This window comes from Sprattus sprattus, assembly GCF_963457725.1.
Source record: "Sprattus sprattus genome assembly, chromosome: 6".
In the NCBI taxonomy this organism is placed as follows: Eukaryota; Metazoa; Chordata; class Actinopteri; order Clupeiformes; family Clupeidae; genus Sprattus; species Sprattus sprattus.
This window is the reverse complement of record NC_137925.1, coordinates 12,737,144-12,754,808: the sequence shown is the minus strand read 5'-3', so window position 1 is coordinate 12,754,808 and position 17,665 is coordinate 12,737,144. Positions and strand designations below refer to the sequence as shown.

At 43.9% G+C, this 17,665-nt stretch overlaps 3 protein-coding genes across 4 annotated transcripts in view; 1 reads left to right on the top strand and 2 right to left on the bottom strand.

The window, feature by feature from the left end:
- Positions 1-2,986: 2,986 nt before the first annotated feature.
- mcee (methylmalonyl CoA epimerase) lies at positions 2,987-4,978 on the bottom strand. The gene is made up of 3 exons (XM_080841014.1): positions 4,761-4,978; positions 3,875-4,200; positions 2,987-3,626 (listed from the first exon to the last, which is right to left on the bottom strand). Exons 1-3 carry the CDS (start codon positions 4,786-4,788, stop codon positions 3,474-3,476), a joined length of 507 nt encoding a protein of 168 aa, XP_080697140.1. The 5' UTR covers positions 4,789-4,978; the 3' UTR covers positions 2,987-3,473.
- Positions 4,979-5,034: 56 nt separating this feature from the next.
- mphosph10 (M-phase phosphoprotein 10 (U3 small nucleolar ribonucleoprotein)) lies at positions 5,035-13,040 on the top strand. Its single transcript, XM_080840126.1, has 11 exons — positions 5,035-5,135; positions 5,780-6,488; positions 6,595-6,746; positions 7,274-7,433; positions 7,772-7,913; positions 10,738-10,805; positions 11,004-11,141; positions 11,327-11,440; positions 11,743-11,850; positions 12,247-12,477; positions 12,768-13,040. Exons 1-11 carry the CDS (start codon positions 5,050-5,052, stop codon positions 12,918-12,920), a joined length of 2,061 nt encoding a protein of 686 aa, XP_080696252.1. The 5' UTR covers positions 5,035-5,049; the 3' UTR covers positions 12,921-13,040.
- A 521-nt stretch (positions 13,041-13,561) lies between these two features.
- Positions 13,562-17,665, bottom strand: part of mtmr10 (myotubularin related protein 10) — a 46,836-nt gene continuing 42,732 nt past the window's right edge. The window contains exons 14-16 of one of the 2 annotated variants that reach the window (XM_080841188.1): positions 17,015-17,185; positions 16,404-16,586; positions 13,562-15,989 (exon numbers count right to left, since the gene is read on the bottom strand). In XM_080841188.1, the coding sequence (XP_080697314.1) occupies positions 15,273-15,989; positions 16,404-16,586; positions 17,015-17,185 (1,071 nt within the window). In that variant the 3' untranslated portion in view covers positions 13,562-15,272. The remainder of the gene's footprint in view (positions 15,990-16,403; positions 16,587-17,014; positions 17,186-17,665) is intronic. The other variant, XM_080841189.1, reaches the window with a different exon arrangement.

Here is a 17,665-nt window from a genome sequence, read left to right as displayed (position 1 = left end):
ACACACACACACACACACACACACACACACACACACACACACACACACACAGATACACACAGATACACACACACACACACACACACACACAGATACACACACACACATATATATACACACACACACACACACACACACACACACACACACACACACACAGATATACACACACACACACACACACACACACACACACACACACAGACACACTTTACAGCTGAGCTGCAAATGCGTTAAGACAACAAATACAAAGGCACCCATCACACAAACACACTTATCTTATACTCATATTACGTACACACATACCATCTCACTCATAAATAAAAAGACATGTTCATAGACACTCTCTCACACACACACACACACACACACACACACACACACAGATATACACACACACACACACACACACACACACACACACAGAGATATACACACACACACACAGATATACACACACACACACACACACACACACACACAGATATACACACACACACACACACACACACACACACACACACACAGACACACACACACACTTTACAGCTGAGCTGCAAATGCGTTAAGACAACAAATACAAAGGCACCCATCACACAAACACACTTATCTTATACTCATATTACGTACACACATACCATCTCACTCATAAATAAAAAGACATGTTCATAGACACTCTCTCACATACACACACACACACACACACACACACACACACACACAGATATACACACACACACACACACACACACACACACACACACAGATATACACACACACACACACACACACACACACACACACACAGAGATACACACACACACAGAGATACCCACACACACACACACACACACACACAGACACACACACACACTTTACAGCTGAGCTGCAAATGCGTTAAGACATCAAATACAAAGGCACCCATCACACAAACACACTTATCTTATACTCATATTACGTACACACATACCATCTCACTCATAAATAAAAAAAGACATGTTCATAGACACTCTCTCACACACACACACACACACACACACACACACACACACACACACACACACACTTCACAGCTGAGCTTCACAGGTAAAACACTGCACCAAGGAGGCTTTCAGATAAGCACAGTGGTCACACCGTGGTGACATGAGAGAAACGGTCCCTGATGGGATATGGTGACAGTGCAGAGGTTGCTGGCTCATCCCCCTCCAGCTAGAGGTGACAAGACGAACCCGGGTCCCTGAACGACTATGGGGACAGAGCCCCCACCACCACCAATCCGCCTGAATGTGGATGTCCGACACTCCTCCAGAGTCCAGCCAGGCTGCAGATTACTCCAACACAACAATGTAACAAACAACCAAATGAAATGCATGCAAAGCCATGTATTATTAGTTGTGATACATGCAGTTGCACTTATACAGTTACATGGTAATAATTTTTCCTAGAAAGGTAATTTACGACATAATGATACATAGCACAATTCCTTAATTCTTCTGTATTTGCACACACCTCCCAGAAAGAGACTTGAGGATAACAAGTCAGCTCTTCAGTTATGCTATCCAACACCCATTTCATTTAACCACAACATAGTTTGCACTGCAGACAGTCTGTTTCTGTGCAGTCGCTCCGTTTGGAAAGGTCAATGTCTTCACTCAGAGAACTGAGAGGTGCTGTTCAAAAAGAGAGTGATTTTCGTTATGTGCAGTTTTTGTTCCCTGTATGTTTCATTGTCACAGTGAAACAAACAAAACCTCGGGGACATTTAAAAACCCAGAGACTAAGAAAAGCCTTGCTGTTGTGTTGTATTGTGTTGTGATGTATATTTTGTGTAAGTACACTGAGAGCCACTTTACCCGGAGTAAAATTCCTTGTTTTTGCAAACTAACTTGGCCAATAAACGTGATTCTGATTCTGATGTTTTCATTGACATTTCAAATCTCCCTTGCTGGTGGTACCAGTCAATAGACTTCACCCTGCAACTTCAAGACACCTGTTTAGCATAAGACTGAAGTTAATCAGGTTTTTTTTGTTTTGGTTTAAGTCTTAAGTTTGGTTCACTCCCAGTTTGGTTCATCATACACCAGTGGTAGGTGGGCTCATTATAACAGAAAGCCAAGTGATTGACAGGAGGACCATTACTTCAGAAGAGAATTGAGTCTCCGTTTAGGCAGACTATTCTTCTCTTTTGATACAGCAACTCTGGCATAAACAAAATTCTTTCTCCTCCATTTTAAATGTCAAGAACAGATTAACTCCCTTCATCCCATCCCAAAACCAAATCAAGACGGGAGAGTGGCTTTCTCATGCTAATGTCTGAAAGCAGACAAAAAGCGCTTGGAAAACTTGGAAATAACACCCTCAGCCTTGACAAGCCAGAAAGACAAGAGTCCAAAACACGAGCAACTAATCTTCCCCCTCGCGCTATCATCTGGGAGAGTGAGAGAAAGAGAGAAGGAGTGAGAGAAAGAGAGAAGGAGTGAAAGAGAGAAGCACTGGAAGAGAGAAAGAAGTGAAAACGGCTCTCCGTCAGCTGGCTTGGGAAGTGATTGCAGAGGAGAGATGGAGCTGCACCAGCTCATGTTCAGATTCCACACCACAGAGACAGATGGAGTGTCACAGTCTGTCCCACTACGCTGAAGACCAGATGCAGAGCAGGGTGCTGATTAACAGATTCATAGCTCCGTTTTCAATTCTTACTCAAACTATTTTATCTCACTATTCCACATGGATGAATTACTGATAGAGAACAAAGGATTTAGCTTCAATAACACTTGGGTTAAATATGAATATTAATAAAAGGCTGCCAATTATTATAGATTAAATACCGCACTAGAGTTGGAACATTAGCCTTCGTATATTTAATTATAACATGACGTCATAAGAAACCTTCAGTGATCCCACGTAGGGAAATAGCTTCAATTCATGTATTTATTTCACAGAAATTCTATCTTTAAGACAAATCACTTATCGATTCAACAAACCAGTGTACATGCAAGTAGGAAGATGTTTTATTCCTTTTCTGTCACTTTGCCATAGTCAAGACCATCCACATGCGTGAATTCTTGGAGGAATACCAGGAGAATAGTCTTTAAGGCAAAGAACTCTGTATAGTTCTGTACACGCACATGGTGATTAAACAGAAGAAACACAGCAAAACCACAAAATTCAAACACAACCTGGGGTAAGAGCAGTCCTTTTCCTGATAATCTGACGTGTGCCACAAGCATTCAACCACCCATTTAACTTATAAACACTCTCAGTAAGAGATCTTCAAAACATTTCCACAGACACCCAGTGGGGATAAAGACTCAGAGCTTGCCCTAAAACATTGTAGCATGTTGATTTGACTCTCTGGTTATGGATACAGGTGATGCAAATTACTTTGGCACACGCAGGGCAGGCCTGCATTCGGCTCTCTCCAGTCACGCAGCCCATATAGAGCAGGACTGGGCTACCACTGAGAGGCACAAGTGTTATGCTTCCTCCAACTCCACTAGGACGCCGTCACAGTCTTTTGGGTGTAGGAACATGACTGGTTTCCCATGGGCCCCTATTCGTGGCTCTGCAGACAACATGCGGATGTTTTTTGCTTTCAGATCCAAAATGGCTGCCTTGATGTCATCAACCTGCATCACACAGGAATGAAAAGCATTAGAAGCTCAAATAATGAGAATGCGTAACTTGTAAAGAGGTCACAGCTAGGATATGATAATTCAGACTTAGAAAGTATCATCCATTACTCTACAGTGTGATGCATGTGTGACACTGTTGTGAAGGTGAAAACCAGCTGTAGGTATTGTAAATTAACTTTTATTTGGCTATACTTTCAGGACACCTTGTAAGTGGTGCCTTCTATTACACGAGTGACATTCACCTCTATGCAGATATGATGCATCCCCCCAGATTTGTTCTTCTGAAGGAATCCAGCTATAGGACTTTTCTCCCCCAGCGGATGCAGGAGTTCTAGCTTGGTGTTGCCCAGCTCCACAAACACCGTGGACACGCCGTGCTCAGGCAGAGGCAAAGTTGCGCTCACCTGAGCACCGAGCACGTCGCGGTACAGAGCGGTGGCCTTCTCCAGGTCAGGCACGGCTATGGCAACATGATTCAACCTACCAAGCTTCCAGACTGACGATGGGATGGGCGATGAAGAGAAGGCTCTGAGGGTTGTATAGCGTATGCACCTGGAAAGACCTCTCACTACAGAAACAACAGTAATTAAATAATGTTTTCGTTCGATTTAACGATTTTGTTTCTCTGCAAACATGTACAACATCAAAACGCAAACAAATAAATATAAAACAGTAACTACAACTTTGTCAATGCATCTATAGCTGGCCTAGACAGTAGGCCTACATTACTTGCAAAACAGAGCACGGCTGTTCTGTTCTCTTAGCGACACCTACTGTTAGGCAATGTTAATGCAACGCCGCACAAACATGATGCCAACTACATTGTATCTGGTTAATCGGGCAGACCCTTCAGTTTCTATTGAGTATAACATAACATGACGTCGAGCAGCTCCCTTGAAGTGCAAACTACAGTGAGATTTGTCAAAGTTAACGCTAACATTGCCTGATGTCACAGATGTTAGTCAATGCTAACTAACAGGCTATCCATGGGGAGCGATCAAAATACCGAAACAGTAATAGGAACTTTTCCAATTGCAACGTGTTGTATACCACCGTAACACTATATAGGACCATAAGGAGAATATACTTCGTAAAATGATGTGAATTGGTGGCTGTTTGCTACATTACCTGCAACCTTCAGCAAGGGAGACGCCATGTTTCTACAAAAAAAAAACTTGACTGAAAACAACTCGCAAATATGACAATAATTTATTTTAATACAACGTGAAACAGGGCTCGTCTGCACTCGAAGTAAATAAAATAAAAAGATTTTTGTTTAGTCCTTACAAAACGTCGATGTATCTAAATTGGAGGTTTGTTCGAGACTCTAAGATGCCTTGCGATAATGAGTTCCCACAAGTCAAGTTTCCGGGGACACTATTTACTGTTACTCCCAGGTTCCCATGTGTGAAAAACGATGGCGACGGGGGATACTGGTAACACGTTGGAGAGCTGTTTGAGTATTCTAAATACTCAAACAGCACATCCAGAACAATTTCTAAGGTAAGGGATACATAAAGATGAAAGTGCTTTCATTGTCATTGTACGATACTAGCAAGGAGCAGAGGTGTTGTGTACTTTTCTGGTTGACAAGCTAACTAGTTAGCCACGTAGTCCTTTCCTCAACATTGGCTAAGGTAGTTAGCATTAAATATCATGTGTTTTTGGTCATCTCGTGCTGTGCGAGCCTGAACCATAGCCGTATGATCTATGGTCTGAACATCAGCAAGTGAGATCTATTCGTCGCCCTCGGTTATGCAATGTCCAGTTGTTGTACGAGGTCGGAGCTAGATCCCTCTGTTTAGCCACTGTCCACACAATCAGGTTTAACTGCTAGTAGTTTAAGGTAGTTTAATTCTGCATACATTCATTGCAGAGCAACAAGAATAGTTTCAAATGTTACCTCATTCTTTGTAACGTTAGTTTTGCTGTCATCACCTCCGTGTTGCCTGTGGTCTTGTGGAGGAGGTGTCGTGTGCTAATATTGATTAAGTTTACCTTGCTAAGTAGGGTGTCGTGTGCTAATATTGATAACATTTCTCTTGCTATGTAGAGTGTTAAATGTTTTTTTTGCCCAGTATTTGTCCAAGTATTTGTCTAGGATCTCGTTCTCTCTTTGGGTCATAACTTGATCGTTTGCTTTGCAGTCTCCAGGATGTCTTGGCAGCAGACTTCACTGCTCTCACAAAGACTCTGTACGATTTGCAGAAAGCCCAGCAGCCAGCGGGCTTCAAGGGAAGTCCCCTGGACCAGCTGGTGGTGGAGAACTTTGACGAGGAGCAGATCTGGCAGGAGCTGGAGCTAGAGAACCCTCCAGCGCTTGAGCAGTTTGAGGAGTCCGTGAGCCAAGTTACAGTAGACGCAGGGCTGAAGATTTTAGAGGAGGTGGAGGAGGATGTAGGAGTCGATGAGGGAGGCAACGTAGATGATGAAAATGATGATGACGACCATGTCAGTGAAGAAGACGATGAGGACAAGGACCAGAGTGATGATGAGATAGATGAAGGTGAGGAGGAAGGAGAGAACCAGGCAGAGCTTGGGGACAAGAATGGAGACGGCTTCTCTGATGAGGACTCGGATGTGGACTTTGATGTGGATGAGCTGGAGAAGAAAACCAAGCAGAAGATGGACCAGAAAGGTCCTGCTGCGCGGCATCCCAAGCAGGCAGAGACCTCGGAGGTGGACGACAAGTTCTTCAAGCTGTCCGATATGGACGCCTTCCTGGATGACATGGACAGACGAGAGGGCAAAGATGACAAGGGCGGTGAAGACGTAGACTACTTCCAGGACTTACCGTCTGGAGACGAGGAGGACCTAGCATTTGATAAACCTGCATCATCAAAACAACAGAAAACGGTAATCATGGTTTACATGTTAGATGTATTTATCAACTGGAATTGGAGTGAATGAGTCAATGATTACATTTTCATTGGTCAATTCTTTGTTTTTGCCAATGTAACAGAAAAGCTCACGGAACCTGAAATACAAAGACTACTTTGACACAACGGATGAGGGGCCACCCCAGAAGACGGCAGATAAGGAAGAACCCGAAGAGGGTGACGAGGGAGAGTTTGATGAAGAGGACATGGATGAGGAAGACTTTGATGTAGAGGCGTAAGCCAAGTTCTTTCTTTTCCTTGTTTCATTCATGGCACAAACATGAAGTTATACCCAAAAGCAATTTATCATTTTAATACAGATTGAAAACTGAATGCATTTGCAAATTGCTGTATATACACTGCAAAAAATGCCCCTCTTGATTTAAGACAAATAATTACATATTTAAGCAGGATTTTGCTTAAAACAAGCAAAGTTGGCTGCCAGTGCGTTAAGCAAATTTGGCTTGTTAAGATTTCTTAAAATAAGTAATATTTGCTTGAAATAGGTAAAAATAACCTTACCAAGAAAGCACTAGGTAAGTACAATTTAGCTAGAAACAAGACCAACTAGATTTTTCATCTCAATATAAGAGTAATAACACTAGGTTAGAAAAGCATTTTTTGCAGTGTACTGGTGTTGATGTTTGTATATTTATTTTAGTTTCACCAATGATTTAACTGTGTGACCTTCACATGTGCTTGAAGTTAAGATAAGGATGATTAACGATTCTGTGCTCTTTCACCTCACACACTCATGTACAGGGAGGACATTGATGAGGATGAGAGCAGAGAGGCTAGAGATGCTCTGAAGAGAGTGAAGTTTGACCTCCCGGAGGACAGTGAGGGGGAAGAGATGGAGCAAATCTTTGGAGGAAAATCAGAGAAGTTATCCAAGTCTTCATTTGAGAAACGTAAAGACAAGGTTTGTTGAATGTTGACTTAAGTAACTTCAGTGCAGAATTATACTGCTCTCTTTTTCTTTCTTTTTTTTCTTTTTTTTTAGCTTAAAGTGCCTTTGCTTGGTCGTGTTAAAGAGAGTGTTGTGGAAGTGTCGGAGATAAGATGGAGCTATTTGAAATGTTTCCTATCACACAAGTCCAAAAGTAAAAGTAAACGTGTAAAGGACCAGGACAAAAGCAGTGGGCCAATGAGAATTAATCATGTTGGCATGTATCATACTGGTCCCATTTGGCATGTTGCCTATTGCACGAGTTGCATTGCAAGTTCTGGTTTTAAGCGAGGGCTGTGATTGGCTGACAGATGGCGGAGCGGATCAGCGAGCTGGAGAGCGCCGCGCTGGAGGAGAAACCATGGCAACTGACGGGCGAAGTGACGGCTCAGACGCGTCCGGAGAACAGCATGCTCGAGGAGGACATTTCGTTCGACCAGGCCACCAGAATGGGTGTGTGTCTCTTTGCTCTCTGTCTCTCGCCAGGACAGGCCGCCAAAATGTGCGTGTGTCTTTCCCCTGTGTCTCTTGCGAGGACATTTTGATGTCTTTCTAATGGTCTTTTTCTCTTTCACACTCAAATACCAACATAAGAGAAACTCTTTTCTGCAATTTGAAAAGGGAATAATTACAAATCAAGGAAGTTACAGTTTGACCAGCTGTGGTGAGGACATGTGCATTACAGATGCAGTCTGCAATTCTGATCTCATCCATTTTTTGGGTCGACTCACTCACCGTCTTCAGGCTGTCTGTTGAGTATTTGTGTTCAAAACAACTCTGGCATTCGTACACAGTTCTGTTTCTGTAAACAGGAAACAAACATATAGATACACAGTCCAAGACATAAACAGTCCCAGCCAATCAACACATAGCTTCAGGAGCACAGAAGGGATGGGTGTAATATGATTGGTAACCTTTCAGCGGATCCGAATTGTGGACTGCATCTTTAACCTTGTCTGGGAATTCCCCGCCCCTTCACTGCATTTCATTTGCTCAGTTAGTCTGGCCAACTCCTCAATGGAGGTCCACTTCACTCACGTAATTGGACACGCCTTTAACCAATCAGACCAACGATACTATACAACGATCGGTAATAAAGCAAACACATCTTTTTTCTGTATGAATTGTTCCAGAGCAGGTTTCTGTTCTATTTTCAAAGAAAACTTGCCTTTGAAATCATCCAAGACAGCCGCGAGAGCAGTATATAGTTTACTGTGCTTTTCTCTTAAGTTTCGCTTTTGTTACGGTAGACGTGGTTATTTTAAATCCGCCAATGGAGCGCCAGGTAGCCAAAAGCCAGTTTGTGATTGGCTCCAAGGATTCTGGAAATCTTGAAGTGAACTGCTATCCTAAGTTTGCCAGACCCCCTTCAGAGGCTAAATCAAATTGGCCGGAGAAGAGGGGCGGGACTTCCCAGACTATCTTTAACCCATAGTTACTAATATTATTCAGTCTATTATGAATTCAAACTCTAGTCCAAACCATGACCACAGCCTCAGTCTCTAATGTATGTTTAAACTCTGAGCGTACGGCAGTGGAGTTTACAATAACCACAGGAAAGGCGAGTAATGGCTTGAGAAACTAGAGCTATAATAATCCTTTGTACCAAACGCCTAGAATGACCTGTCGTGTGTCTGCATCCAGAAACAGATTTTCAGTGTCATGCAATGACGGTAAAAACAGATATACAGTATGACGACGTGTTGATTGGCTAAATTGTAGCCAGAGTCCGAGCGCGCATCAGTCATGTCCGCCGTCACTTTTGACTGATTGTGCACTGTCCATTGTTTTTAAAGCTATTGTTTTCATGCAAACAGTATATGGGCCATTCTACCGAATTCGTGTAATATGCAGTCCCTCAACAATAAAAACTATTTACAAAACAATTAGGTATTTAGGCATAGATATTTAATTAGAAAATGTTATGGTCTATATAAACCCAATGCATTACATGAGATAGTGATAAGCTAAATATATACAAAATCATCATTTATAGGGTACTTTCTATTGGGAAGTAGCTGTCCCCAACCCTGACATCTAAATTTCAATGCCTTTAAATAACACTTTTCAATTTTTTTAGATTTTTTTCAATTATTTAATTTCAAAGGTCTTTATGATTGGGTTGAAACAGAACTTGGAATATTTAGATTTATAGTGGGTTTCATTTTTAAATCAATTTACTATACTCAAAAAATCATGTCCCTAGTTTTCATGTCACTACCGAAACACAAGAGTTTTAGTCCATTGGCTGAGCCTGTGTTTTAGCCACGACTCTGCATTTTTGACCATGCAGTGACACTGCATCTCTGTCCCTCATGGTTGAATGGTAAGTAGCTAAATCCCATAGTTTTTGTATAAATGTGTTCCAAAGTCTCAAAATCGACGTGTAACCTTAAGAATTGTCACTACCGAAACGCATGTTTTCTTCAATTAAGTAAACCTTTTGGGGTTTCATGGAAAATCTTATGTTTGTATGTGTGTTCACCTCTTCAAAGATGTGTTTGAAAGCCGTGTGCTTGCTAGAATTCTTTATTTATGCTTAAAGTTAGCTAGAATTGTCACTACCGAAACAGTCACTACCGAAACATATGGTAGTGACCAGATGATTTGGGTAGTGACAAAATGAAATGGTAAGTAGTTCAATCCCATCATTTTTAATTAAATGTGTTGTGTGGACTAAAGGGCGGCCCAGAGCACCTTTTGGATGATTTTGGGAGAGAAATGAATATCCATCCTACAGTGCAGTCACTACCGAAACAGTGCAGTCACTACCGAAACAGATAAATTGAACTTGAAAATTTGGTAAAAAATTAATTTCTATGGATTTCATTGTGAAAACCTTCAAGAAATATTTGTAAAAATACACTTCAGAGAAGGGAAGGAAACACAATCTGAACAGGTCAATAATAATACTTTTTTACTATAGTAAATGTGATGTTTCGGTAGTGACAATTTTTGGAAGAGGAAAAACATTCCGACACATTCTGAAAATACAATATAAAACCTGACTGTTCTTTTACTAGATATGTGTACTTTAGATATGGTACAATATAAATACGGAAAAAGTTTTGGGAATAAACCATAAAAAAATTCAAAATATATCCGACATGACTTTGCATCAATTCGGTAGAATGGCCCATATAAGACTTCAATTCTATTGTCCTGGTATAGGCTTCATGAAAACATGCCATGTCTCAGGTCCCTGTTTGTATTCGCCTGCTTAGATGTTTACTGTGTGTGTGTGTGTGTGTGTGTGTGAATTTGTCTGTGTTTAAAGCCCCTGCTATCACTGAGGAAACGACCATGGCGTTAGAGGAAATTATCAAGCAAAGGATTAAGGACCAGGTAGGTTCCTCTTCATTTTGTCAGCAACATCAAAATATCAAACACCATTGCTTGATTTTAACCAGTGATTTTTTTTTTATCAACTCTCAACCTGTTTGAGCCCTGTTCTTGTGGTCCGTAATCTCCCCCCCTGTGCTGTGACTGTAGTGATGAGGCTTCTGCTTGTTGAGTAGTTGTGGTGTGCCTCTGCCCTTGCAGGTGTTTGATGACGTGGTGCGGAAAGAAAAACCGAAGGAGGACGTGTTCGAGTACAAGAAGCGTCTGACTCTGGACCACGAGAAGAGCAAGATCAGTCTGGCAGAGGTTTACGAGCAGGAGTTCGTCAAACTCACTCAGGTATGACCGGGAACACCTGTGCTTGATAAATCTGAAGTCCATTTGTTTTTACAGTGACAGTTGCCAACACAAAATGCACTATTCTAGACTTAATATTGTCAGGCAGGCTATTGTGCATCCCGCTGAAGTATTATATCCTTCTGTTGTGTTTCTGTCTCCGGTGCCAAACGACATGTTGATCTCAGGAAAAGAAGACAGAGGAAGAAGAAAACCCAGCCCATGCTGATATCCAGAAAATGATGAACTCTCTCTTCCTGAAGCTGGACGCACTTTCTAACTTCCACTTCACACCTAAACCAGTAAGCAGCAACGATCTGTCGCCTAGGAAGCCTCTGCCTTTCAGGAGTCTATGGATGACTTTCACAGAAATGTGCAGAAGCAATTCATTAATGTGTGTGTGTGTGTGTGTGTGTGTGTGTGTTTATATACATTTGTTAATGTTACAGTTTGTTAGTGTAAATGTTACTGTATACCATATAATATATAAGTAGAAGTAATAATCCAATTAACATGTCCGAAACAGGCATTATATTTAAAATGGAATTTATGTAAATACAACAAAAAAACAAGCACGTGTGTTTACTAACTCCTCTCTCTGCAGGCTCTTCCTGAGGTGAAGGTGGTCTCCAACATGCCCTCCATCGCCATGGAGGAGGTGGCCCCTGTTAGTGCTAGCGACGCCACACTGTTGGCACCAGAGGAAGTGAAGGTTTGTCTAGTTTCTCAAAAGTTTTTTTTTAATTTTTTTTTATTTGTCATTCATTTAGAGTAACTTGTTTGAACTGTGAAATGCTTGAACTGCAGTTATGAAACTGTGCTGTAAAAAGCACTAGCGAATCAAGATGGGAATTAAGATAATGAAATCTGAAATGGCATTTGTGAATCTGTTTTTTCAACTCACTTGGCTCCACAAGTCTTTGGTGAAACTGCACTGACTGCCAGCTTTAAAATTAGACCTAAGTCCTAAGTGTTTCAATTCACCTGAACTGAGGAGACAACCAATGTTTCTCAGTGGGAGTGCCATCTACATAGATCGGAATTTCACGCGTCAAAGAGGTCCTGTTCTTCTAGTGATTCTATTCTTCTTTTCTTTACTCCCCTTCAGGAGAAGAACAAAGCTGGAGACTTGGTTGGTGACACAGAGAAGACGACCACGGATAAGAAACGCGAGAGGAGGAAGAAGAAGCAGCTGAAACGGGTGAAGATCCAGGAGAAGGAAAAGAGGCAGAAGCTCAAGGCAGCCAGAGCAGGAGACCAGAACAAGAAGGCCTCCAAGGCCGAGGTGGCCGACACGCTCAAGAAGCTCACCAAGGGAGGCCAGGCCAAGATTCTCACGGTCAGTTTTTATATATGACCATTTGGATACACCCTTTTGTCTCATTTTTACATTGATTTACGTTAGTTATTATGTGTAGTATTTCATTGTTTCTGTTATTTCCGGTCATATGATTTTGAAAAAGTTCTCATCTTTTACAGTACAGTGGTAGTCATTCTTGGCAGTTATGGTCAGAGACCATGGTGAATTGCTCATATTTTGTGTGTGTGTGTGTGTGTGTGTGTGTGTGTGTGCGTGTGTGTGTGTGTGTGTGTGTGTGTGTGTGTGTGTGTGTGTGTGTGTTCCAACAGAATGACGGTATGGACAAGGCTCTGCGCTCCTCTCAGGCTTTCTTCTCCCAGCTGCAGGACCAGGTGAAGTCTCAGGTCAAAGGCTCCAAGGACCAGAAGGTCAAGAAGAAGAAAAACCAGAAGGAGATCTCCGGCAGCAAGCTCAAGTTATAGTGCCTAATGTAGACTTAGCGCTCCAGTTTATATTTCCATGTACAGTTGGTGTGTTTTATTGTTATTACATGTGTGTCCACATCATCTTATTTGAAATTAAAGAGTCATCATGATTTGTAATTTGCTGCCCTCTTAGGATCATTACGCCACTCGACTGACACTGCTAGTCCCCACCATGGTCACTAGGGGGTGGCAGTGAGTCAGTATATTCTCCCCAGGGCGGTATTCCACGTACGTGGGTTAGTGACAAACCTGGATAAGTTAACTCTGAGTAAGTGGTAAACCTCCTAATAGAAGAGCCCTCTGAGCCCTTGTTTTGCTAGGAGAATGAACCAATGGGGGTTCTTTTATTAGGAGGTTTACCAATTACTCTGAGTTAACCTATCCAGGTTTGTCACTAAACCAAGTATGTGGTATACCCCCCTGGTCATTTTTGATAAAGTCACATAAGAGCGTGACTTTAAAAGCCTCTGCATATTTATGAAGAACAAAAACAACTGCAAACCCATTTGTGTTAAGTCTTTTTGTTTTTATTAGCACTAAAATCTTTATTATGACAGTCACTGGCTTACATGAAGACCCCCCACCCCCACCCTGTTACCATAGTGCCCAATAATTGCCATGGTAACTCCCCATCCGGCACACTCACTACCTGCCATCTGCCCAATGGCCATCATCACCTGGGAGCCACTCCTTTAGCTCGCTTCAAAACTCAATACAATCTCACACCAAAAATGCATATGAGCCTACAAGTCCCAGCAGCCCCTGCCTAAGGTCACAGCTTTGAAGTCAGCTCCAGTCTCTAATTCCTTCTCCCTGACAGAGACGAGGGAATAGGATGAGGAGAGAGAGAGAGAAAGGGATGAAGAGAGGAATAGAGGGGGCACACTGACACCCTGGTCTGCATTGACCATTAAGCAGGGGTAAAAAAGGCACAGGAGAGATCAACAGTCCCTGTTCTTTTCTTTAGGTTTGATTGATTTGCTTTTTGCAGCTGCTGAATTGTTCGTACATCACATAAATATCAGTGCTGTATATACTTTATATAGTATACTTTATATACTTTATAAAATCAAAGTTAGAAACATCAAATGAAGTCCAATGGTGAGCAGAAGTGCCATGCTAGGACAGCGATGTAACACAACACACCATTTTGATTTTCTTTTAGTGGTACACTATATAGCATTCAAATAAAAACAAACAAAATAAACATAAATAATGTTTATTACTCCATAGTCATAAGGGATGAAAAGAAGTACCATATTGAAAACAAGCAAAAACAAAATAGAAAAATCTAGAAATTCAAGCAAACCAAACTGTACATCATTAGGCTAACCGCTGCCCATGAGGAGGGCACCGCATCCCACCACCGACACTGCCACGCAAGAGAGGCATCAGGTCACGTCACCCAGGAGAGGGGCATGGGGATTAAAGAGTTAAGCGTTATGTCCATGAGGTTCTAAGTAAGGACACACATGTTGCTCTGCAGTGCTAAGCACACACACACACACACACACATTCCCTCTACTATCCTGCAGGGAACCACACATAGAAAGCAATAATGATGACAAATCAACCAGCTGATTTGCTCAGCAGTCCTCGCCTAAGTGGATTTATCATAGGGCAGGATCCAGCCAGCCCAGTTGGAGTCCTATATTTTACCACAGCCAGAGTCTGCTGCTTCCTGTCTACCTACAACCTGTACCTATAGCTATCCACACTCCGGTCCTTACTTACCTACAAACACACACATACACACAAACCCACGGGCAGAGAGAAGGACACAAAGTTCATCATTTTGGTTTTGTTAGTTTGGTGAATAATAGCAATGACGAGACCCAGCCAGCAGGTCTGGAGAGGTCAAAGGGTTAGATGACGCTAACTCTGCTGAGGAGGAGAGAGGTGCTGTTCCACAGGTTAGAGTCCGTAATCACACAGCCGTTACCCCGTCTCTCCCCGACACTAGAGGCTCGTCATGTTAATTACCCCGAGACAAAAATACAGTGAGAAACATTCCACACAGTCACTGCATGTCAGCTCAAAGAGCTTAGAGGAAAAAGAGGGGAGTTGTGCAAGCGATGTCCATTTCCAATCATTTTGTGCAAAAACACGACCGCCCTCCTGTCCACACACGCACGACCCCCCACCCACACACACACACACACACACACACACACACACACACACACACACACACACACACACACACACACACACACACACCATGATGTACCAAATCATTCCTTCTCCTCACTTCCTGCTTCACTGACTTGGTCTTCCTATGACCACTGCCTTTTTCTTCTCTTCCTGGTCCTCTGTGCGGTGGTGGATCAGGTGGGGCACCCACCCCATTCAGAGCGCCTCATTGGCCAGCGTCTCGGTTGACAGCCAGATGCGAGCTCCACTCAGCAGCTTGCTGAGGGGCGTTCCCAGCAGGCCGCGGCGGCACAGGTTCCCCTCAGGCGAGAAGGGGAACGAGGAGCTCAGGTAGTCGGGGGTGCAGGGGGTGCCCGTCAGCGTCGAGGAGGACGTGCGGAAGTACATCCGGCCATGGTGCTGCTGCTGCTGCTGGTGCTCAGGCTGGGGCCGGGTCAGGGAATGGGGCCGCTGAGGGGGGTTGGGAGGGGGGCTGAGGGCCAGGCCAGGAGCAGGAGCTGGGGGAGGGGGTCCGGTGGGGGTGGGGGTGGAGTTGGAGGTGTTGTAGTGGCGGAGGCGGCTCTGGAGGGTGTGGATCTCGTCGACGAGCAGCGAGAGCTTGTGGAAGGCGGTGGCGGGGCCTCCGCGGGGGATGCGGGCCTCGGGCACCCAGCGCAGGAAGTAGAGGCGCCACAGGAGCAGGTGCGAGGGCAGCAGCTGGGGCAGAAGCATGCCCTGGGGGTCGGCGGGGCGGGAGAAGCGCTCGCGTACGAAACGCTCACACGGCGTCTCGCATGGCTCGCGAGCCGGGCCCAGCTCGGGGCGCAGACGCAGAACCAGAGAGTTCCGCCGTGGGAGGGTGTCCAGATCCGACAGCTGCCCGTTCCGCAGAGCTGGGGGGAGACCACGTAGTGTGGAGCTGTAGCTCTTCTGCTGTAGAACAAAAAGAACAAGAGAGAACCATTCATGAGCTCAAAATGAAGCACTCACTTCTCTACACAACTCTTCACAACCCTAACTCTAACCCTTAACACGAAACTACTCCATTGTCATTATTAGCTATAAACTACAAAGCTCCATTTCATCTATTCATTGTACCATTTAAATGTCTTTTAAAAGTTCTAACACTAAATTATAATTCTCATCTCATTTCCTTAGAATTCTAGAATATGCAGCAGATCCTGAAACATTAGTCCAGGCTCCTAGCTTGTAACCATGGCATTCTTGCCCTGGAACACCAGGAACTGGAACTACAAGAAGCGCTGCCCTGTTTGCTTCAACATAATGACAGCCTGTACGCCCTGACACCTCCACACACATCACCTGAGTAAACACACTAATGATCACCTTGGTGCGTTTGAAGGTCTTCACTGCCCCATTCTGCACGCAGGTGGCGCCCTTGCCCACGTAGAGTGGGTTGTTGAAGAGGGTCTGGTCCTTGGGGCTGAACTGCTGCGACCAGTCCCACACAGCAGGGAAGCGCAGGGCCTGGTCCTGCCCAAGACGGATGCTTCTACTGCGGGCGAAGTCCTAAAGAGGACAGGGGGCAATTAACCACTGCTCACACTGTATCAGGCTGCTAATTACATTAGATACACTTTGGACAACATGGCCATGCAAAGAAAAACAAGACATATGGCGAAGCTAGCAGAGGATGGTTGATACTGATCACCACTGGAAAAGATGTGAGCAGTCCAACCATCTTGCGTCAAATTTGGTGACATAATGACTTAATGCTTTTGCTGAGGACTGTTGGAGTTCTGCATGAGGAACAGGCGGTCGGCACACATCATGTGTGAGGAGAGTTCTAGAGTAAATTGTGTGAGTGTTCTAGTGTAGATCTTTAGATCCCTCGCTGTTTCATGCATTTCTGTAAATGATGTGCTCGCTTGTGAATAAATGTGTGTGTGTTTGGTGTGTGTGTGTGTGTGTGTGTGTGTGTGTGTCCATATACTCACCCTGCTGTGCTCTGCCCTCTGTTTGGGGCAGTTGAAGAGGAAGGTGCTGAAGATGGGGATCCACATGCTGTCACTGAGCACTGTCAGGTACGTCTCGGTGAACTCAAATGCAGATGGGTACTGATTCAGCAGCTGCCACACACAGTCCAGGAACAACAGGAACAGAGGAGACTGGTGACAGGAAGGATGGAGAGAGAGAGGAGAAGGAGGAGGAGGAAGAGAGAGGAGGAAGAATGAGCAAGACAGAGAGAGAGGGGAGGAGGAGGAAGGAGAAGAAAGACAGAAGAGAGTTGAATGTCTAATTGACAACATCTCCAGGGAACTGTGGTTCATATCGGAACAGTTCTACATCGGATTTTGCTTCTTATGTATGTATGTACTGTATGTCTCAGCTCTGATCCTTAAGACTATGACATGGTGACAGGTCCTGTCTGCCATTAATATCCTTTCTCAACCTCTCTCATCCTCATCCTGTAGTTTCACAATGGCTTTATTCTCCCATCCCCACTATCCACCATCACCATCATCTCTCTCGGCCCGTCTATCCGCCTCCTCTCACTTCCTCCCCTTCCCATTCCCCCTCTCCTACTTTCGGACAGGGTTCCAGCCATCCAGGAAGTGGTGTCCCACCATCACCCCCTCTTGTTTTCA

Bases quoted from the DNA above. Each gene is read 5' to 3' on its own strand.
- mcee (XM_080841014.1), bottom strand. From the start codon at position 4,788: ATGGCGTCTCCCTTGCTGAAGGTTGCAG. The intron at 4,201-4,760 runs GTAATGTAGCAA...TTGTTTCTGTAG, and splicing joins TCCCTTGCTGAAGGTTGCAG to TGAGAGGTCTTTCCAGGTGC. The intron at 3,627-3,874 runs GTGAATGTCACT...TGTGTGATGCAG, and splicing joins TGCATCATATCTGCATAGAG to GTTGATGACATCAAGGCAGC.
- mphosph10 (XM_080840126.1), top strand. From the start codon at position 5,050: ATGGCGACGGGGGATACTGGTAACACGTTGGAGAGCTGTTTGAGTATT. The intron at 7,434-7,771 runs GTTTGTTGAATG...ATTGGCTGACAG, and splicing joins TTGAGAAACGTAAAGACAAG to ATGGCGGAGCGGATCAGCGA. The intron at 11,441-11,742 runs GTAAGCAGCAAC...CTCTCTCTGCAG, and splicing joins TCCACTTCACACCTAAACCA to GCTCTTCCTGAGGTGAAGGT.